Raw genomic sequence first — 24,304 nt, forward strand, 5'->3', positions numbered from 1 at the left:
CAACATCTTCCCCGGCCAGCACAGTCCCCGGACTTGAACATTATCGAACCCTCTTGGGTGGTATTGGAGTGCAGACCTTGGAGCCAATTTCCACTTCCCTTGTCACTACAGGACTTAGAAGAGGTTCTGATCGAATAGTGGCATAATATTCCACTGGAGACTATACGATCATTATATGCCAGTATCCCAAGAAGAATCACAGCTGTATTATGAACAAATGGGGGTCCAAGTCCTTATTAATAAACCATTCCCAAGTAAGTACAGGTATTTACATTATTTTGCCTATCCCCTACTGGTTCAGTAGTGGGTAAGGCAGGTGATTGGCTTCAGTTTATTGTAGAATACTGGGGAAATGCAATCAGTCTTGAAAGGAGATTGCTTACAAATCACTCGTGCAACTAGTTCTAGAATATTGCTCAGGTGTGTGGGACCCATACCAAACAGGACTAACAGAGGATATTGAACATATACAGATAAGGATAGAATGCATGGTCACAAGTTTCCAGAATGAGATTTTCACTCTGCAGCGGAGTGTGCGCCGATTTGAAACTTCCTGGCAGATTAAAACTGTGTGCCCGATGAGACTCGAACTCGGGACCTTTGCCTTTCGCGGGCAAGTGCTCAGATGGTGGAGCACTTGCCCGCGAAAGGCAAAGGTCCCGAGTTTGAGTCTCGGTCGCGCACACAGTTTTAATCTGCCAGGAAGTGTCACAAGTTTGTTTAATCCATGGGAGAGTGTCACAGAGATACTGTAGGAACTGAACTGGAAGACTCTTGAAGACACACGTAAACTATCCCGAAAAAGCCTGTTAACAAAATTTGAAGAACCAACTTTAAATGAGTACTCTAGGAATATACAACATCACCCTATGTATGACTTGCATAGGGACTGTAAGAATAAGATTAGAATAATTACTGAATGCACCATGGCATTTGAATAATCATTCTGCCCTCACTCCATACATGAATGGAAGAGGAAGAAACCCTAATAACTGGTAGAATGGGACTTACCCTCTGCCATGCAACTCATGGTGGTTTGCAGAGTATAGATGCAGATGTAGAAATACACTTACTGTCACTGTATAGATGAAATGTGCAATTTTTACATTTTTCCACGCTTTGTTGAGAATTTTTTACATGGCCAAGTATCTTGTTGCTTTAATGTGGTGCCATCTTCAGTCCCAGAAACTAATCTGTTATTCACCATTCTTCCTATCATTATACCTTGATTACTTGTTAACAAGACCAGACAGAAATCTTTCATGTCAAGGCCATGTTTACCTATTTTATGGATTGAAATTATTACTACTGCTTTCCAGACTGATGGAATTTCTGTTTCTCAAATTCATTTGTACATTGTATACTGATATTTTTCAAAAATTCAGCATTAATATTGTCAAACTGACTACTTTTCTTAATATGTAATGATTTTATAAAATACAAGAGTTCACCAAACATAGCTTGTTGTTAAACAATTGTGAACTCTGTTCTATCAAAGTGTCTCTTCTAATTCTTGGAACAAAAACTGTAAGAATCAGTGATGCAAAAAGCAAGTTTGATAATATGCAGAAAGAAATTCACATAAAAAATACTACGTAGGAACTTTGAAAAATGGAGAGTAAATAAGGAAGTTTAGGGGCAATGACAGAAAAAGACGTCTAGAACTGCGGGAAGTGAATCAAATGTATGCTTGTTAATGAAACAGCTATGTAGGTAACAGCATTCTTCAATAACTTTCATAAGGACACTGCACATGTGTAACTTACTTACCAGATGGTGTTAACAATCCCTGTGATCGTTTGGGGCAGCCAGGTTGAATCCTCTCTCCACCATTTGGGTAAAAGTCCACTGAGCCAGTATTCATTGGAGCTCCATATTTGCCACCATCAGTGTGAATCACATCTACAAAATCTGCTGATGTTTCCTTGATGTGAGTGTTTTCGAAAATGTACAGGAGTGGATAAGCTGGGTCAAGTGCTGTGTATAAATTTAGTAATGAATATTGCTTGTAAAACTTTATAAAACAAGTTTATTATTACTGAACACAAGAGATCTTTAAGAAATCCTAGCAAAAATAATGTCATCATTTCAGAGCCTTCTCAAGCAGTTTGCAACCCAAGTGCCTAAATTTACGTCTTCCAAAATGTTTGTATTTGCAGTTCGTATACCAAGCAAAAATTTTGGAGCATGTGAACAAGGCAATGAACCTGTTTTAAGATATTGGTTTACTATATGCAGCTAACTGCTATACATAAGCACAATAAACCCACTTTAATAATTAAATTTTAGGTGTAAGGCCAAATCATTATAAAATGCTTAAACAACTACACCACACATGTTTTGACTAACTACAATGGTCTTATCTTTGGAGTGGCTAACTTCTAAGTTCTGGGAATGAGCTTACCTACGCACCATCTATGAACTGTGTTATTTCAGTTGTCAAGTGGCTACTGATGGCACATTCTGCTATACTAATGGACAATTTGAAGTAAAGATTCGTATAGAGGGGTTGGCTGTTGTCTATGCTACTCTGACATGTACTGATGATCAGGAGGTATTGGAGCATTGTGTAGAGTATTTCAGTGAACTGTTGGATGCTTCAGAGTTCCCTATTGGAGATCCCAGTTGCTCCAGAAGATGATGCCATAGTACCTCCCCCTTCCCAATGAGAAGTGAACAAAGCAATTGCCCGATTGAAGAATGATAAAGCACCAGGGACTGACAATATAACGTCTGAACTATTGAAAGCTGGAACAGTTTAGCTAAATTGTAGGATCTACAAGATTGTGTGCCTCATTTGGGAAAAGGAAGAGTTACCAGAAGAATGGAATGTAGGGACAGTATGTCTGGTGCATAAGAAAGGAGATCTATTTGAATGAAGCAACTACAGAGGCATAAACTTTTAAGTATTATATATAAAGTACTATCAAATATCCTGTTTAGTAGACTTTCACCTATAGCAAAAGATATTATTGGAAGCTATCAATGCGGGTCAGACCAGGTAAGTCAACTGTAAACCATGTATTTACTCGCTGACAAATAGTAGAAAAGACCTATGAATTCAACGTTGGTGTGCACCATCTTTTCGTTGACTTTAAATCTGCGTATGACACAATAAACCAGGCCAAATTTTATGAGGCAATGCGGGAATTTAGAGTGCCTGGAAAATTGGTGCATTTAATAGAGGTCACCCTAAAGTATCCCCAGTGTGCCATGCAAGTGCAGTCAAGACTATCACCTCAATTTACCACTCAAACTGGGCTAAGGCAAGGAGACGGGTTTGCCTGCCTACTTTTCAACCTGGTGCTTGAAAAATTGGTATGCAAATTGGGTATTCAGACAAGAGGAACTACTACTATAAGTCTGTACAATTGCTGGGATATGCAGATGACTTGGATTTAATGAGCAGACCACATAAAGATCTACAAAGTGCATTTTCAACTCTAAAACTGAGTGCACAGAAGATGGTCCTGTGAATTAATGAAGGAAACACGAAGTATATGTATAATGGCACTAACCAATCCTTACAGTCCCCAATAACCCTTGATGGAATGACATTTGAGTGACTGGAATTGTTTCACCTATCTGGGCTTAAAGATAGAGGCAAATAGCACCACCTTTACTGAAATTATGGCTAGCAAGAGTGCTTCTAACTGATGCTACTTTCGAATTTTGCGACATTTTAAATCCAAGCTTATATCATGAGGGACAAAGTGCCGACTTTACGAAATGCTGATACGCCCAGTACTTACTTATGGCTCAGAAACATTGACAATTACAAAGCAGGCTGAAAACAAACTGAGATCACGTTAAAGAAGTACTGAAGAGGATTTTTGGCCCTGTATGTGAAAACAGGACCTGGAGAAGTCGAAGAAATGACAAACTTTATGACTGCTATAAGGAGGATGATGTGGTAAAGTTCATAAAGCTGTGTAGACTGAGATGGGCTGGACTCGACTCAATGAGGCAGATGCTGCAAGGAAAGCCTGCTGCAGTGAATCTGGAGGAATAAGAACAAGAGGATGACCTAGGTTGAGATGGAGTGACTGGGTTGGAAAGGACACTGCCAGAGTTGGTTGCCATAACTGGAGGTCCTCAGCGAAGCCCAGAGAGGAATGGCAGAAAATTATTGAGGAGGCCAAGTCCCATCCCAGGATGTAGTGCCACTGGAAGAAGAAGAAGAAGAAGAAGAAGAAGACCACCTATGGGTTACAAGTTAATATCAAATTAATGTAGGCCTAATATGAAGAAAAAGTGGAATAAACTCCAATGCCATAATCTCCAATGAATACTGCAGTTAACAGCTTTGAGTGCTGTACTTCAGTACTAGACTTGGAAACATATGAGACAGTTTTTCTGACCATCTATACATCCCCAATAAGAAATATTTTAAATATAAACCTCCGGCAGGTGTATCTACTGTTGTCACACAAGGAGGCATGCATTGTAAAATTTACAACATGGCCGTTTGTCAGTAAAAACAAACTTGTCTTAACCAAACTGATATTCACTATCTTCCACATTTATAAAAAAAAGCTTAACACCTTTCAAGGACAATTTGTTTTCGAACTAATTCTGACAATGTTCAGGAAAATGAAAAGTAGGCAGTGGCCATCACCTTGAAATTCATAAAATGGAGTATCAGGCACTCATTTTAGCTACAATTTCAACTCCACCTTTTGTCATCTTGTACTCAATTATGATTTCAGGTTTGTGTGTTTCTTCATCCACCATTGCCATGTCATGCACAGCAGACAAAAGTATGATAGCACAGTTTTTACAAGAAATATATGAAACTAAGGTCTTATCCTACAGAAATCCAAACACTGCGCTTCCAATTTCTTTTGTTTGGGAGAAATTCTGGAAGACATTCCCATCTGATTTTCGTCATTGTACCAATGAAAGTGATAGTCTTCTGCAGCAAATATTTAGAAAGGAGTTAGCTTGTGTACCAATTGCCTGTTGTAAGGTTCCTGTTAGAACTTTCTATAGGCACCTCATATCTTTTCACTATGTCCTCAAGAGCATTAGATAGCTGATATTGTCATTTGGTTGGATGCAACAATAAACCTCCAGATTACTGCAATAAAATGCTTTTGCATCACACATATTTAGCTGGTTTGCTGGGTATGTACTGAATCCACTGACAGCGGTCTCCGTAGGGGTGAACCGTTTCATTTATCATGGCGGATTCACCAGTGTGTAAGAACATTGACAGTTAGCGGCAAAGGGATCCAATACTGTATGAAATGCAACCAGCTTATCAGATTTTCTCCTTTCATTCCTCATTTCCATATCAACAAACCGCATACAGCTTAGGAAAAACAGAATCCTATTGTAACTCATTGCAGTTCAAAGCAGTAGCATCCCTGTTCTGTCTGCTGCCCAGAGTTCCAGTACATTATCATGATGGCATTTTCTTCTTCTTCTTCTTCTTCTTCTTCTTCTTGTACTTCTTCTTAAAAAAAAAAATAAAAAAAAAATCCCGAACACAGCCATTATTTCACCAATTTATTACCTCTTTTGCATGATAATTGATGTGGGTCTCACTGTTTATTTATATTGGTATTTGTATAGTTTGATTTCATCAATAAAGTCGAGGTCAATTACTTTCAGAAAAGCACTAACATCATCAGTTATACCCATCATCTTTCTCTTCGGATCTGGTGGAATTTGCACAATGTCTTTTCTGTTGGTTTTTGATGTTTTTAGCACACTCATTTTTACACCAACGTGAACCTATGTCTTTTCAATAAAGAACCCTCGTACATCTACTGTCTTTTTGGGGTCACCACCATCCTCACCTTCAACTTCAGACCCACTGCCATGGTCCTATTCAGTGTTGTCATCACTCAAATCCACGTTACTTTCCTCCAAGTCTAAAAAGACTGGATGGACTTTATCATATCTTTCTTCGAACAATTTGTGAATTTCTTCATCTGAGACACCCTTTGCATTGCAACAAAACTTCAAAGAAATGAAATGAATCAGATGTTGGTGTAACCAAAGTACCGTATTTACTTGAATCTACCTGAATAATGAGACTCGAAATTAAGGGGGAAAAAAATTTCCCTAATCTAAGCCGCACCTGAAATTTGAGACTCGAAATTCAAGGGGAGAGAAAGTTTTAGGCCGCACCTCCAAATCGAAACAAAGTTGGTCCATTGTAATATGAGACACAATTTAGGTTGAATGAATGACGATACAGCTACAGTAGTTTGGTTAGAGTCGTAAGCTTAGCAGTTAAACTTTACCAGATAGCCATTGCTATGCGTCAAGCGCTTCCTTTTTCATGTGCTTCGTCTGGTTTGAATTGATTGATTATTTTTCTTTGATCCGATAAGTGCCATTCTCTTTGTTATAGGTGTTTATGTCACTCTATGCTGAAAATGCATTACTGTACTGTGTCATGCTTTGTTTGTCGCATTCTGATAATGAGTGTTTACGACATGTCGCCGCTCCCGGCATGGCTTGCTTTTGTGCATGCTACCGCCGCTTACAACTAAAAAGAGAGAATTTTTCTCAGTTTGAAAATCTTTGCAGACACCTCTTTAGTACATTATATTCTGCACAGAAATTAGTCATTTTAGATGTAAAAATCTAGTCAATTGCCATGCTTCATTTCTGACTGTATCACTATTAGGCCTAAGAATAATATGAATATAAACATGACATGATATGTATATTCTTCCGCGTTTGCTGTTGTCTCACACTAGTTGCGTAGTTTATTAGGCAGACAGGATTTAAATGAGATAGCAGCAAACATGAAAGAATACATGGCAAAATGTTTGTATTCGTATTATACTTATGGTGAAGAGAATACTGCATGTGATTCACAATTCATAGAAGTTCGTATTAGCAACCATCTCTTCTCAAAGGTAGGAAAAAAATCAGAACGTCTAGTTGGCCATATTGATAAACATTCCAAACAGTCTTGCTAGTCGGATTTTCGTAGTACATTGAAATGCTGCGACATTCGAAGATGAACAATACGGTATTTGTATTTACTTCGTTGGATAATATATGGAAATGCAGTGGTCGAAACTCGAGGCGGAGAAAAAAAAAAGCTAGTCTTCCACCTTTTTTTAAAATTTTGTTTACTGATGCAGAGGTTTTGGCGCCAGTATTTATCTTTGTGCCTGCAAAGCATGCCTGTGTAGCGCTACATATATTCGACGGCAGAAGTTAGTTGTGGCATCTCCAGCGGTAATCCGGAAGGTTACCGCCCTTTGATTGCGCCTTTCCGGTTCTAATCGAAGCGATAGGGTTTCAGGTGCCAGCCAGCCAAGCAGCAGCGGTCCAGCCAGCCAGCCCTCCCTGCTGCAGCAGCAGCAGCGGCCCCGGCCCCGGCCCCATCCCCGTCCGCGGCGGCAGCAGCAGCAGCAGCAGCAGCAGCAGCTGCGGCGTTCCTGCCAGCCGTCGCCAGCACCAGCAGCGTGGGACTCTGGTCTTCATCCGTCCCCAGTTTTTTCCTCTCCTTTTCGTCCTGTGCTTTTCTGTTCATCCCTGTCGTCATGTCAGCCCCCACCACCAATGCCACTACTACCACCACTGCCATTGTGTACACGTCGCCCTCCGCTGCCACCACCACCATTACATGGTGTGCCCAGTCACCCTCCCCCCCTCTTTCCATCCCTCGTCTTCTCACTCTCCCTTCGCCCTCGCTCTTTGTTGCCCCCTCTCCAGCTTCTTCATCCCGCTCCTCTCCCTCTGATCTTTTCCCCCCACTCCCCCAGCCTGTCACTGCAGCTCCAGCTAGGGTGGTGGGCCACTGCCCATGCCCAACTCTCGCCGTTGCCGTCCTCTGGACACTCCCACCCCTCCTGGCAATTCCCTTCATCCCCCCCCCCCCCACCGCTGAGGACATCATAAGGTTCCTCACCATTGTCCTGCAAAACATCCACCCTTTCCAGCGCCCTCACACCCTCCAACAGGTCTCCCTCACCGCCCGTTCCGTCTTCCACCTCAAAATGTATGCCACCTACTCCCACAACCAGGCCCATTTCACCTTCTCCCGTCTTGACACCCTCGTCTAAATCCCTGTCATGGCGCAACAGCACCGTATCCTTTTCAACAACATCCACTCCCCTCCCGCCAACAAGAACCTCTTCCTGCACACCCTTGCCACCCACTGCGTATATGCCTTCCTCCTCAATGAAACCTTCCTCCAACCCCATCACACCGTCCACATGTCGCCCTACCTCCTTCACCGTTCCGATAATCCCCTTCCGATTGTGTGTGGCAGAGTTGCCATTGGTCACTACCGCCAGATCCCAGTTCGGCTCCAACCTCTCCTTCCCAACCCCACCGAACACCTGATCCTTAGTCTCTTCTTCCCCGACCTTACCATCACCTGCGCTACCATCTATGTCCGCCCTAACGCCCCTATTTCCTTCGACTTCCTCTCCCACATTGACTGTACCTTCTCCTCCTACGTGATCGCCGCCGACCTCAACATCCATAGTCGTTCAGCTGCCCAGTTACGGTGGTGGCATCGGTTCCTCTACTCCCTTCAAGGCGACCTCATTCCCATCCCCCAGCACACCCATCCCAAATCCAACTCCACTCCCGATGTTATCCTTTCCTCCCCTAACCTCCTTGGCCGCTTAACGGTGGATGTCCTGGAGCCTATTCGTAGTGACCATCTCCCTGTCTTCCTCACCGTTTCAGACGGTCGTTGCCCCCGCTCCGACCCTCGTAATGACCCTCCCCCAAAGTACGTCCATGACTATTCCCGTGCCAACTGGAATGCCTACCGGGATACCCTCTCCACCCAGGTCGATAGCCACCCCTTCACCTACCACCACCCTGACGATGTAACCCATGCCGCCTCCTTTCCCCAGCAGACCTTGTCTGAGGCTGTGGAGGCCCACGTCCCTACTGTCGCCATCCACCCCCACCGTCCTACCTTACCCCCACAGGCCGTCCTCCTCCTCCGTGAATCTCGCCGTCTCTACTGTGCCTTCCTCCACACGCATGACCCGGACACACTAAAACGCCACCAGCAACTCCAGCGACACATTCGAAATTTACTCGCGGCTAAGAAACGCCGGGACTGGCGACAGACATGCACCCGTTTAAATGCTACCCTACCTATCAACTCGTCCAAGTTCTGGTCAGCCTTCCGTCACCTTACCGGAACTAAGCCCTCCCCCTACTATCCTCTTCTCCATGATGATCACCCCCTTCCCTGACGCCCTTAGTAAGGCCAATCACTTTGCCTCCTACCTGTCCGATGTGTTTTCCATCCCCGATGATCCCCAGTTCGATTACTCCCTCTTCCCGGATGTCCGCGATCGAACTGACACCTCTGTCCCTCCCCTCGCACCTGGTTTCCAGTACTTGGACATCATTGCACATACGGAACTCAATGCCCCTATCACTACACAGGATCTCATTGCTACACTCCGCACGAAACGCAACACCGCTCCTGGTCATGATCGTGTCACCTAACGTCACCTTCGTGAAGCTCCTGTCTCTTTCCTCTCCACCCTGGCCAGGCTCTACAATGTAGTCCTGTCCACCGGTTACTACCCCGAGCTGTGGAAAACCTCCCGTATCCTGATGTTCCTTAAACCTGGTAAACCACCGGTATCCTGATGTTCCTTAAACCTGGTAAACCGCCGTCCGCCATCTCCTCCTACCATCCCATCAGCCTTACCTCGGTCTTCAGCAAGGTCCTGGAATCTATCCTCGCCCGCCGCATCCACCAGCATCTCCGCCAGCACCGCCTCTTTCCTGTTACCCAGTGTGGCTTTAGGCCGTCCTCTTCCGACGACCTTCTCCTTCACCTCACTCATCTCCTTTCCGAACAGCTTAATTCCTGTCGCTCCGCAATCTTCCTCTCCCTGGACCTCGAACATGCTTATGACCGTGTATGGCATTCCGGTCTTCTCTTCAAGCTCCAAACCTTCGCCCTTCCCATTAACTACGTCCGTCTGATCAGCTCCTTTCTCTCCCACCGTCCTTCCTACATCACCATCCATAACACGGATTCCTACACCTTTTTTCCCTCCGCCGGTGTGCCCCAAGGCTCCATCCTCTCCCCCCTTCTGTACCTTTTATATACGGCGGACATGCCGCCGCCATCACCCCCCGTCCACCTTCTCCAGTTTGCCGATGACACTGCCTTCCTTGCCCTTGCCCCCACCCTGCAATGCTCCCAACACCTCCAATCCCATCTTGATTGGTTCACCGCTTGGTGCAATCAGTGGTTGCTCAAGGTTAATCCCTCCAAAACCCAGGTGATCATTGTAGGCAAAACCATCCCTTCCTTCTGCCTCCTTGATTTCTATCTCACCATCTATGGCCGTCCTATCGCCCTCACCCCCACCCTTAGGTACCTTGGCGTCACCCTTGACCATCGCCTCTCCTGGACCCCCCATCTCCGGACAATCCAAGCCAAGGCACGCTCCCGACTCCATCTCCTCAAGCTCCTTTCTGGCTGTACGTGGGGTCTGGACCCCTCCACCATACTCCACACCTATAAATTCCTCATCCGCCCTATCCTTTGTTACGCCCATCCGGCCTGGATCTCCACCCTCCCCCCTCCCCCTACCTTTTATAAATCCCTTCAAATCCTTGAACGCCATGCTCTCCGCCTCGCCTATCCCATCCGTCTCCCCTCCCCCACGTGGATCCTGTACGATCTCATTCTCTTCCCCCACCTCCTCCTTTTCCTTGAAAGGATACGGATCCTGTACACCTCCTGTAAACTCGATCCTCCTCACCCGCTTGTCTCGCCCATCCTCTCCCACCCCCGCCCGCTGCTGCGCCTGTATTCCCACGTCCTACCCGGTCTCCATTTCTCCACCCTCCTTACCCTCTCCCAAGGTGGCTTCCGCCAGCTTCCTTTCCCTGATGATGCCCTCCTCCCCTCCCTTCTCTCCCTCTTCCGTCCCTCCTCCATTTCTCCCCACTCCTCCCCGGGCTTCCCCTCCCCTGTCCCTCTACTCCTCCCCCCATCTCCTCAGCTATTGGCATCTTTTTTCTCCCCTCTCCCCCACCTCACCCTTCTTCCCCTCTTGGCAGGTCCATGGACTCGCACACGCTACGTGGACATTCGCGCGCCTGAGATCGTCGCCATCAGTGTCTCGTGTGTGCCGTCGTGTTTAGTGTTCAGTGTTCACCGTCGCACTCCATCGTTCACCTGTGCCATCGCCATCTTCAGTGTCTGTGCGTCGTGTCAACAGTTTGTAGTGTGGATTATCGTCGAGTGTGAATGGCTCTGTGTTTGTCTTTATGTGTCTACTGTTTTATCACCCACCGTTATGTCACTTCTGTGTATTCTTTCTGTTGTTTATTTATCTATTCTATGGCTGAAGAGCGGCGTAACATGCTGCTGACAGCCTGCCTGTTTGTACGGGTTTGAAAATAACAATAAAGAAAGGAAAAAAGAAAGAAAAAAAAGTTGGTTGTGGCGGCACCTACCGACATTTTTCAGAACTTCCGCTTACTTTGCACTCAATTCTAAGCCGCAGGTGGTTTTTTTGATTACAAAAACAGGAAAAAAGTGCAGCTTAGATTCGAGTAAATACGGTAACGTTTAATGTGCATCTATAAAAACTAAAAAAAAAATGAGCAAGTATAGTTAACTTTTTAGTACACTTTCCTCTGGACATTGACTGCTGGGACAAAGTCTGCAACTGTCACACCTGCAGGCATGCATTGTACTTTTTACAACGTTCGACACATCTTTTCTTACAATTCTCAAAACAAACTGAGAAAGCCAACCAAATGAACTGAAGCCACATTAATATTGTCAAGAAAATATCAACACTGGAATACATGGCAGCAATGGCGTAATAGCTCAAGGTTAAGTCACCGGTTAGGCATAAAAACTGCTGCTGTTGTACTTTTTACAACAGTGCACCTACTCGAGGGTTAATTAAGTGTGTGGAGGGGATAGTAATAAGACTTAGCAGAAATAACTGGAAAGTGACTGTGTATGTGGAGATTTCAATAAAGATTTCAGTTCGGGTAAGGGCACTTACAGTTACGTGCAGCTTTGGTCTTATCCCCATAACACTCCCAACAAGAATAGGATAGAGTGCAACAGCAATTGATAATTTCTAAATCCATCCATTTTTAATGAAATAGATGTGAGCCACATAATAAATGGTTTATATGGTCGGATTCAGCAATAACACGTTCCCACTGATCAGATTTAACTATGAAAGGAAATGTAAAATTTCATGCAATTGTGAACGCTGACTCACATGCACTATTCAGAGAGAATTCACAAGATGAAAAATGAGAAAATGTTTACCAACAACACAGAGTAAATGAGAAATTTAACTCTTCCATAAAAATATTCTTACATTATGAATCCAGTTTTCAGGGATATTTACAGTGGAAATCGAAAAAAAGTGTGAGTAATATCTGTGTTCAAAATATTGTGTGCTAGGAAGGAAGGAGCTTTATTTAATTCAAAAGAATAGCTCTAATCAAGGCTTCACTACAAGTCAAATTGCAAAATTCTTCATTGCATCATCAAAAAGGCAAGAACCATGTACTACACTCAAAATTTTTAAAATTTCCAGAAAAATGGGACAATTTGGAGATTATTAGGCACAAAACAATCTTGACATGGCAAATGATACCGAGCTCCCAGATGGCAGTAGCAGTGAGAAATATTATACAAAATTAATATCATTGGCAACTAAATTCAGTGAATCTTACTCAGATAATGTGTACTCCACACTAGACATTTGTCTGCCAGCTCATCTGTCAGAGAGATCACAAAATTCGTTACTCATTCATTCATTCATTTCTTTGTATTCCACAGATCCCATAAAGAAAGAGATCCTTCAAGGATAAGCAATGAGTCAAGGTATATGGAGATAAGTGAAAGACATTGCAGAAACTTAGTTTTGTTGATACAGAATACAAACTATTACTGTACTGATTAATGTTCTTCACACTTACATCATCTAATTTTAATCAGGTAGTTAATTAAAAAGTAGTAATTCCTTTGGCTATGATGGCACCTCAACCAAAGTAATAAAATCTTGTACTGAATTGGTACTGCCAATGTTACCTTTGTAGTCAGTCTGAGTATTTCCTGGAAGATTGAAGTATGCAGTAATAACATCAACACACAAAGTGGAGATAAGCAACTGATCCCTAATTATGGATTGGTCTCACTCCTTCCTGTGGGCTCAAAAGTTTTTGAGAAAGTAAGTTACAACAGAACACTGCTCCATCTTTCTGAGAATAACCTTTTAACAACAGCTCAGTTTGGCTTCCATAAAGGCTTCTCTACCAGGAATGCCATATATGATCTCACAAACTCAAATCTAATAGAATGGAACAGCAAAAATTACCCTTTGGAATTTTCTGTGATATTAACAAAACCTTCGACTGTTTGGCTCATAACATTCAGCTGCAGATGAGTCTACATAACAAGATCCTTGACAGCTGCAATGAGTTGGGCACAGCAGATTTGCACAACTTCCTCATCACTCACATAACACAATTTTTAAATACCTCTGTGGTAACACTTCAGTGTTGTTGCTGCTATATAGATGATTATGGTTTTCAACTGCAGCCATTAGTGTTAAGCAGCTGAAAGCTGGTAACAACACTGCTAACTGTCAGTACTCTCCTTGTGCAACATGACTGTAGCGAAACTAAAATTTCTTGGCATTCAAGGCCTTCTTCATGTGTGGGCAGAGTCATATATCAACAAAATAAACAGAGTTACATTACCAATGATCCAACAGGAATGAGACTAAATTCAGAGTAAAGAAACATTGGATCTTGGTTTACATAAATGATTAGCTGGGGACATCAGACTGAAAAAGTTCAAAAAATGAGAGATTCAATCCTGTGGTCTTCTGTTGTCCAGGCTTTCACTTTACAACTAGACCACCAAGACTGACACTATATTGATATAAGGTCAACACACGCCCATACCAGACAAAACCACATGAATAATGCCAAAGGATTACAACTGGTTGACAACCTAAACCTTAATCTTGAAAAACCTTATATTATGAAACCCCAAACAAATAAAAATGACTGGGACGTGAGTCGTGCTTGGGTAGCTCAGTCGGTAGAGCACTTGCCCGCGAAAGGCAAAGGTCCCGAGTTCGAGTCTCGGTCCGGCACACAGTTTTAATCTGCCAGGCAGTTTCATATCAGCGCACACTCCGCTGTAGAGTGAAAATTTCATTCTAGAAACAACCCCCAGGCTGTGGCTAAGCCATGTCTCCACAATATCCTTTCTTCCAGGAGTGCTAGTTCTGCAAGGTTTGCAGGAGAGCTTCTGTGAAGTTTGGAAGGTAGGAGACGAGGGACTGGCGGAATTAAAGCTGTGAGGATGGGGTGTGAGTCGTGCTTGGGTAGCTCAGTCGGTAGAGCACTTTCCCGCGAAAGGCAAAGGTCCAGAGTTCGAGTCTCGGTCCAGCACACAGTTTTAATCTGCCAGGAAGTTTCATATCAGCGCACACTTCGCTGTAGAGTGAAGATTTCATTCTAGGTACCAGGTCAATGGACATACACTGGCTGGGGTTCCAGACACAAGATTCCTGGTTGTCCATATAGATAATAAACTAAGGAGACATCAGCATGTGAATATGTTAATCAAAATCTCTGTTCTGCCCACTTTGCACTCTTTGAGAGCTTTCCTATTGTTTTGTCCTTCAGAAAACACTGCTAGCATACTTTACATACCATATTTTCACTTAATTCTGTCATATGACATTATCTTCTGGGATATTGCAGCTAAATGTTTGTTACAAAGATTTCCAATTAGAATATTATGTTAAGTTGCTAACTGTACCTCATGTAGAAGTCTTTCCAAGGGGTAAGGAATATTTACTCTTACATGCCAATACATGCAGTGGGTGGACAAAAATATAGAAAGACCAAAAACACAAATATTTCCATTCCTAATACAGCACAGGAAAACTGATGGTATTCAAAGCAGCTTCCAGTCATCTTGGAATAAGTAAATGCAGGTCCTGTATGGTTTCCAAGGGAAACTTATACCATTTTTCCTCCAAAGGTAGTGGCAATTCCAGGTAATGATGACAGAGGTGGATAGTGGTCTGACACTCTTCTCTCCAAGAAAGACCACAAAGGGTCAATAATATTGTGATCTGGAGTCTGTGAGGGCCAGGAGAGATGCAACATTTCATGCTTGCACTTGCAAAATCCCCCCTGACAAGAGCTATGATATCTTGAAACACAGCATCACTATTGGCAAACAAATGTTGTACGATAGAATGGGACTGATAAGCCAAAATAATCACACAGTTCTTGGCAGTAATGCGACCTTGCAGAATAATTGTGGGACCCATGGAATATCACAATATGTTTGCCCAGATCATTGCCATACCCCATCTCATTTTCACTCTTGGGACATAAACTTGGCGAGAAGTTGGAAGTGATGTGGCAGACTCATCTGAATGAATGACTTTCTTCCATTGCTCCATATTCCAGGTTTTATGGCTTCAGCACCACAGTTTCATGTTACAGGCATTTGCATCACTGGTGAGTGGTATTGGAATTTCATCTCACCCTGCAGGTCCGTAGTGACTTCTGCAGCTGTCATCCTCTTATTTTCATCACAGTCCTCTTCAATGACCATCTGTCAATCGTTCAACACATAATTTTATCCATGTTGTGACTTACAAGATGATGTTTTTCTGCTTTCTCTGTATGTGGTACAAATCGTCCATATGTTGCCTCTTGAAAACACTTCGGCTACCTTGGCTATCGAAGCACCCACCATATGAGCACCAACAATTTGCCCACATTTAAATTTTCATGGCTTCAACATAATGCACTGAACTACACAGGCCACTGTTCTGAGCACGACTGTCAATCACAATGTATTGAGGACATTGCACAAGTGTCACTTGTGATCAAATACGGTAGAGAAATCTGCAGGCCTGGCTAGCATCTGCATTTATGTTCAAGCATGCTTTTCTCATGGCGTTTCCATATTTTTGACAACGTCCTGCATATCCCATAATGGTATTTATGGTTAATAAATAAAACGAATTTAGAACAAACTCAGAAAAAAAAAAAAAAAAAAAAACAACAACAATATGAGAAGTAGAAATAATTTCCGTATAACCTATGGTTTGGAGTGGTATTTTAGATTCTGGTCCAGAAGTCTAGAACATGTTGCCTGTGGACATCAGATAGTAAAATGAAAATTCCCAAATATTTAAACACAAAATAAAACATAATCTCATTAGCACTCCTCCTATAATTCGTGTGAATACTTGGACTCAGGCATGTAAATTCTGACTAAATCTAATATTTGTATAATATAGATCCTGATTTTGACAGTTCATAGACAGCTAATAGTGGTCTGTGTAAAGTTCAAATCCGTTGTCTGCAGTATCAGGCAGCAACAGCAGCTCAGTAGTATAGGAGTAGTTAGCTTTATCTTTCTTCAAAGTAGCTGCTTTTTCCTTACCTGAAACTAATCCGCAAATAATCAGTGGAATTATTAGTTTGTGCTGGTGAGAAGTGCTCATAATTTGTTTTCAGTACATTTTACAGAACTAGTTAGCATTGGTAGCTACCTCCTGTTAAAGTGTGACTTTATTTGTTCCACATCACTGAAGGCTATCCTTCATGACGGGATTGACAGAACACAGTGGATGAATGGATGAAAGTGCATGAATTGATGGATAGATTGTGTGAGGGCAAGGGGGAACCTATACCTGTGACAGCCTTATATTACAACATTGAAACTATATCCTTGCCCAGATAAAAGTGTTACATTTGACTGCAGCAGATTCCTTGAGCATCTCTCCAGATCTGCAACACTGTATATTTTCAGCCTGCTCACTACTTGTATTATGTTTCTGTGTTGTTGCTGTTTCCCACTTCATCTTCAGTAACCCAATAAAACAATAGTCAGCTCTAAGAACATGGCATACATAACTGTTTCATGTTTCTGTGAGACATGTATTGAATGTACAATTAATCTAACTGTTAAATAATTACAAAGCTTTCTTCTGAAAAGAAACACACATGTTCACACAAGCAAGCACACTCATACAGATGTTCAACCAGAATCTGTCCAGAGTGGTTGGAGATAGCGTTCATGTGTGCGTGAGGTGACTTACCAATTTTAGTTTTCATGTAACACTAATCTGTCTCATATTCATATATGATATATCAAGCTTAAAATATTTCTATATAATAGATGGAAACATTCCACGTGGGAATGCTATGCTGTGACCCACCAAGTGCGTGAGATTTCTTTGGAGACCTGAATCAAGCAGTGTCTTTTGTCTTTAAATATGTCTGCTTGTGTCTGTATATGTGTGGAGGGATATGTGTGTGTGTGCGCGAGTGTATACCCGTCCTTTTTCCCCCTAACGTAAGTCTTTCCGCTCCCGGGATTGGAATGACTCCTTACCCTCTCCCTTAAAACCCACATCCTTTCGTCTTTCCCTCTCCTTCCCTCTCCTTCCCTCTTTCCAGACGAGGCAACAGTTTGTTGCGAAAGCTTGAATTTTGTGTGTATGTTTGTGTGTCTATCGATGTGCCAGCGCTTTCGTTTTAAGTCACATTAAAATATTTCTATGAACAGATAGAATTTTAAAGCACAACACATAACGTAATTTATCTTTCCATTTCATTAAGGTACACATAGGAAGTAAAATTGAAAGCTGACCTGTGATTCGAGGAAGTTTGTGGGTCTTAGAAAGACGATCACCAACGAGACCAGCACACTGAGCCCCCATGCTGTGACCCACCAAGTGCGTGAGATTTCTTTGGAGACCTGAATCAAGCAGTGTTATCAGAGCCTCAGAAACTTCATCTGCTGAAGCTGACAGCTTCAAAATGCTGAGTGGATAGGGTCGAATTTTTGTGGTTTCACTCCATTCAACAACAACAATGTTGTGATCACCACGTTTCAAGTATGCTGTCAACATCAAACACACGCATTACTCTAGAGCAGTACACTTATTATCTACTGACTCATATAACATTTTAAATATAGTTGAACATAAATTGACAGGAATATAAACTAAAAGGTTATTTTGAAAACTGCAGTGTTTTACAAGGCTGTAAGAGGTTTTCTCCAAGTATATGTCAAAAATATGACAGATAAAAGATGACATCATTGAATCCTTGGGATTATAACTTGATAGTTAATAAAATTCAGAAGAGCATACCACAGAAATGTGTAATCACCTTACACAAAGCTTTATTTGGAATTCAGATGCTGTTAGATTAGATTAGATTAGATTAGATTAGATTAGACTAATACTTCTTCCATAGATCATGAATACAACACTTCGTAATGATGTGGAACGTGTCAGGTTAATAAAAGATGTCTGTACAAGATATTACATTACACAAAATATTGCATGACACTAATGTTTAAGTTGGTTTTTTTTTCCTTAATTTATATCTAAAAATTCAGCCAATGAGTAGAAGGAGTTGTCATCTAGAAATTCTTTTAATTTATTTTTAAATGTTGGTTGTCTATCTGTCAGGCTTTTGATGCTGTTTGGTAGGTGACCAAAGACTTTTGTGGCAGCATAATTTACCCCTTTCTGTGTCAAAGTCAGATTTAACCCTGCATAGTGAACATCATCCTTTCTCCTGGTGTTATAGCTATGCACACTGTAGAAAAGTATTCATTGCTCAAAAACGTGTAATCAGAATAATTGCTGGAGCCCACCCACAGTCATCCTGCAGACATCTATTTAAGGATCTAGGGATCCTCACAGTATATATATTCACTTATGAAATTTGTTGTTAATAATCCAACCCAATTCAAAAGTAATAGCAGTGTGCATAGCTATAACACCAGACTTTTGTGGCAGCATAATTTACCCCTTTCTGTGCCAAAGTCAGATTTAACCCTGCATAGTGAAGATCATCCTTTCTGATGGTGTTATAGCTATGCACACTGCTATTACTTTTGAACTGGATTGGATTATTAACAACAAATTTCATAAGTGAATATATATACTGTGAGGTTACTGTGAGGATCCATAGATCCTTAAATAGATGTCTGCAGGATGACTGTGGGTGGGCTCCAGCAATTATTCTGATTACACGTTTTTGAGCAATGAATACTTTTCTACTCAACGATGAATTACCCCAGAATATGATGCCATACGAAAGCAGTGAATGAAAGTAGGCATAGTAAGCTAATTTACTGAGATTCTTATCACCAAAATTTGCAATAACCCTAATAGCATACATAGCTGAACTCAGACGTTTCAGCAGACCATCAATGTGTAGCATCCAGTTTAACCTCTCATCAATGGACACACCTAAAAATTTTGAAAATTCTACCTTAGCTACAGACTTCTGTTCAAAGTCTATATTTATTACTGGAGTTGTGCCATTTACTGTACGGAACTGTATATACCGTGTTTTATCACATCTTGTTCTAAATCAGTGGACTGGTTTCAACCAGACTTGGTACGCATACCCCCTACTGTCAGGCAACAGTTTCTGTAGGGGTAAGAACCACCAACTTGTCATAATTCAGGAGATATGATGTCATAAACAATGAGATGCATGAAAAACCACTGTATCATGCAAGACATTTAAATTTATTACTTCTTTGGTACTAACTCTACTTACAACATATTTAATAGACAGCACCAACACATACCACTGAATGTACTTACACAAATGTATCATCGTGCGACTCATAGTTCAAGAGATATGATTTCATAAATACTGAGATGCATGAAAATATGCCGCACCATGCATTAAGTTTTAATACATTTATTCTTTACTACCAAGACACTCCTACATTTGAGTCCATTCAAGGAAATCCCCGACACATGTAGCAGTGCTTTTGACAGCTGTTGAAATGCAAATGGCTGCAGGTGATAACAATAGCCACCTACAGAGTTATGAAGAGGCATGTCATGTCACACCAAGTCTTCATCTCACATTGAGTCTACTGCATAATTTCAAAGGCGTTTTCATGACTGCATGGAAATGAAATTTTTTTGATATTACACAACAAACACAGTTAATTTTTTTTTTTTTTTTGTTTTCATTTGTAATAGAAAATTGGCAAAATGAATATCCAGGCAATGCCAGGCTTGTCAGCCTTTTCATTCCACAGTTTCAATTTCGTAATATGAGATCATGCTAACTCAACAAGCCAAACTAAAGTTTACTGAGTTAAAAATGAGTAATACAAATTATTTGTGGTGTGAACTCAAGATCTATTCGAGGAACTGCTGCACACTGTATTTATTTCTTAATGAAATTTGTCATAAATAATACATCTCTTTTTCAAACCAGAACAGTTCAGTTCATGGAATGAATATTAGACATAAGCATAATCTACACAGAGATTTAGTCATTTGTGTTGTTTCTAAATAACTGGCATCTTTCAGACCACAAATTTCCAGTAGCTCACCAACATCAATGAAAAATTCAGCAGTTAATAAAGTTCAGTTTAGAAGGAAACTAATGGATTTATTGGTGTTTCATTCCATCTATGTTACTGACAAATTTCTCAGCAGAACTAATCAATTTGTATTACTGATAACCTGTAACCCCTCACCACTGACCGTTTAAAGAATCAAAATCTCATGCATAAAACAGCTTCAAACATCTGATTACTTAACAAAAGAGTTACTGTCTTAGATACCTTAGTAAATGCTCTCATTAACAGTAGGTGACTTTAATTTGGGTAATTTGCACTGCATTTTAAAAAAAGCCAGTTCTTAGTGCATTTGTGACATCACATCTCCTGAGCTCACAGAAGCTGAAACCAAAGAAAGTGCACTTGTAAAAGAGTCATATGAAGACAATGCTAATAGCCCTGCTGTCCAAAAAACTATTTTGAAATTCTTAGGGAAGGCAGGTGCTAATTTCTTAGTAAGCAGACCTTGATACTGAAAAATAATAAATATATTTTCTTTTTTTGGTGATTTGGTATGTTTATTTTTTTGAAGATTTTTTGTAACCATTCTCTCTCCTATTTTCCATTAAGGAAATGTAAATTTTATTTACTCCTACAGCTATTAGCTACTGCCAGTTGTTTGAGGGTACTAAATTCTCGCTGTATCTCCATGTTCTAGCAGTGATTTACTAAGATGTGGTGCCATAGCTTGGAAGAATGCTTTTTAGGTTGTGAAAGATTTTGGAATCTGTCCTTTTATTGCATTGCATCACCATCATCACTCACCTATTGCTTTTTCTCTTTCATGTTGGAAAAAAGAATGACTCACTAACACTTTTTTTTAATATAAAGAACATTATTATGCGAAAGATAGATTGCTACTCGTGGCATAGAGGAGGTGCTGAGATGCCAGCAGGCACAATAAAAAGATGCTAAAGTATTTAAACTTCCAGACAAAGTCCTCCTCCTGAAGTAGAAAACACATATGCATATTCACTCAAGCACAACTCACACATGACACATCCAGCAATAGGAGACAGTGGCCATGTATGTGAGAGTTTTAAATGTGTGAAAGTGAGTGTGTTTCTCATTTCAGAAGGAGGATTTTTTGAATGCCTTAAATATTTTAGCAACCTTTTTCATTGTGCCTGTCTGCCAATCAGTGCCTCCTTTATGTGTTGATAGAAATCTATCCTTTGCCTAATACTGTTTATTTTTTTCACCATACCTTGAAAGCAGGGGTAGCTCTCCAGGCAGCATGGACTATTTTCAATGCAGATAAGTGAGCAAATTGTTATTCTGAAATAAATACTCCACCATAATGTCAGATGAGAGTGCCCGTATTTGGCTTTTGAGTGACAGGTGTTGACTTTCCATGTGGCATAACTGAGACATAGTTACATCATTAATCAGTACATATGAGAACAACCGACAACAAATGGTAGAAATCCTTGGTAGTGTAATACTGCCTGTGGCAGAGTTGTCATGTTTTGATTACTTATTGTGTTAATCATTGTTAAGTTTGAGGTTTTTGGAAGCCTGCTAGAGCACTCCACAACAGAAAACCAGAGACGTAATGTAGGTGGCAAGTGCAAGTGGTAGTATTTGGGTTACATAAGGTAAAGATTAACAGAAGAAGCTTGCAGATTGCTGACATGTGGCAAACCTGTCCCAGGGTAGAAGTTTCAGTTCATGGAAGTAGCTGATAACTCCATGCACTATCTAGACAGTACTGTAAGGTGCAAAGTGGAAGTCAGTCACTAACAGACACATCTTAGCATATGCAGCATGCATGATCCTTGCTCCTGAGAACTGCAACCTCAATGGATTTACAAAGGTTAGCGTGAGATGCAAAATGTGTAAACCTGCTGGAATAGCAGTCTCCACTCACGAGAAAGAAGCCTCCACCCTCTGGGCAGAGCAGAGTGATGTAAAACACTGTTGTTCCTACCCATGCTATGGAGGACAGTGCCATTTGGCAGCAACAGCATTCATATAAAAACTGAACAATGAGTCTGTTGGTGTAAAGACCAGGAACACCCTCACCTAAAAGTAGGAGAATGGGAAGCAGAAGGCTCTGAACATGGTTGGCCAGAGGCACCATGGAGGTGCAGAGCTGCATGTCGGACTGGCCAGTGCCTATAAAGTGTTGGTGGTATAGGTGGGTCAAATGCGGTTAGGGAGGAACAGTGCACCACCACAATAATTTAGAAACCCTGGATTTTTGTATTCAAACAAGTCTCAGTCAGAAAATGTGGATGCCAACTCTATGGCACTTGATGCCAGCCTCAGGTAAGATCCAATTTCAATCTGTTTTCTCAGCTGTAGCACTGCTCTCAAATGTTTTTACCTTATGATACTGCTAGCGATTGCTACTTCTGTTAGCTCTCACCCCTGGGACTCACACACTGGCTGCCACTAGTCAAATCCTTTGCTTTTGTACAGTTTAGAAATAATCTTCAGTGTAGTAGTTTAGTCTGAATGCAATAAACGAGTGTTTTGCAGGCCCTCAATTTCCTCAAGTCTCCTACAGTTATCTTCATTGAGTCTCAAAATCTGCACCTCTCATAGGTTTCCTGTGACATTGTTTGGCACTAACTCAAGAAATCAACCTGTCATAACTAGAAGTTGGTCTTTCTGCATTTGTTCCTGACTGCTTTGGAATAGCAAACTAATCTGAACTGGTAGTATCTTAGCTAATTGATACTGCTGGAGCCAACACCTTCTTGAAGATTGCTGTGGGTGCCACGAGCGGTGCTTTGAACATTGCCACCAATGAAGTGATCAATGTAGAAATTCCTGGACGCTGACCAATGAAGACCACCAGGATGTTGTAATAAGAGCCAGGCACCTGGGCACTTCCTCTAGTTCGAGATTTGTCCCGTGTTGCTAGTTGGTGCTGAATGTTACACCAAGCTGTTGATATCTAGCTATACCAGCAACCATTCAGTGTACATAGATGCATGCCTGTGTCAGGCCTCTGCTTACAGCTAGCCATAGCCACCACAAGTTGACAAAATGTGGCAGTTCTTTAGCAACAAGTTGAGTAAAATATATTTATTTAAAGTACTTTTGTATCAACTAATATTCCTTGCCTGTCCAAATTCCTATGGTGACCGATCCCTTTGGTCACTTTCCACTACTTTATTGTTAGCACCAAGGACATAACATCTGGCACTTGGAATGTAACGGTTGCCGACTTTCATCCCAACATAAGTTCTCTCATGCTTCCTGTATCATATTCCATATGAAGAAACCATGATGTCTTAATGGCTCTTTTTATTTGTTTAAGTAACAGTAAGCCAAAGAAGTACACAAACCAGAGCATTGTAAGTAGCAGCAGTGACCAGACATACCACAACATAGTAATTTAGTTAATGAAGCCTGTCGAAGTATCACAACATCCTTGATGAACTTCTTACTACAGATCTATCGATCAAAGTATATATCTGCTCTCATCTTACGTAGTATGTCATTCCACACCTCTATCTGGTTTACTGAAGGAAAAAAGAGGGTGAGTGAGGATGGGAGTGAGGAAGAAGGTAAGAAAGGAATGTCAAAATTGTAGTTTCATGTAGCGTTGAGATTGAGATCATTAGAAACAGACGAGCACAAGGACAGAGGGGAAGAATGAGTTGTTGCTATTGTGAAATTGTCGGAATCCTCCCTTGAGTGATTTAACAAAATCATGGAAAGCTTAAACAATGAATACCAGGCAGAGATTTAAACTAAGACTTTCATGATTATGAGCCAAACTCTGAATCACTATGGCACCAGGCCTGGTCTGACTGAGTAATGAACTGTCTCAACCAGCCAGTTATAAGGAGACACGCCTTACAGTGGAATTCAAACCACAGTGTAGCTTAGCTTTCTTGCATACACAAAGCACTGAGTTGTAAGTTAGGTAATATTTTAATACAGATCAAAACTTTCTTTATA

The 24,304-nt window shown here is 41.5% G+C and overlaps 1 protein-coding gene across 1 annotated transcript in view; it reads right to left on the reverse strand.

Annotated features, from left to right (window-relative positions):
- Positions 1–24,304, reverse strand: part of LOC126252161 (lipase member H-A-like) — a 129,812-nt gene that overhangs the window by 41,615 nt on the left and 63,893 nt on the right. The window contains exons 4-5 of the mRNA XM_049953030.1: positions 17,648–17,899; positions 1,771–1,977 (exon numbers count right to left, since the gene is read on the reverse strand). Of these exons, the coding sequence (XP_049808987.1) occupies positions 1,771–1,977; positions 17,648–17,899 (459 nt within the window). The remainder of the gene's footprint in view (positions 1–1,770; positions 1,978–17,647; positions 17,900–24,304) is intronic.

The sequence above is a fragment of the Schistocerca nitens genome, chromosome 4 (assembly GCF_023898315.1).
Source record: "Schistocerca nitens isolate TAMUIC-IGC-003100 chromosome 4, iqSchNite1.1, whole genome shotgun sequence".
NCBI classification, from domain to species: domain Eukaryota; kingdom Metazoa; phylum Arthropoda; class Insecta; order Orthoptera; family Acrididae; genus Schistocerca; species Schistocerca nitens.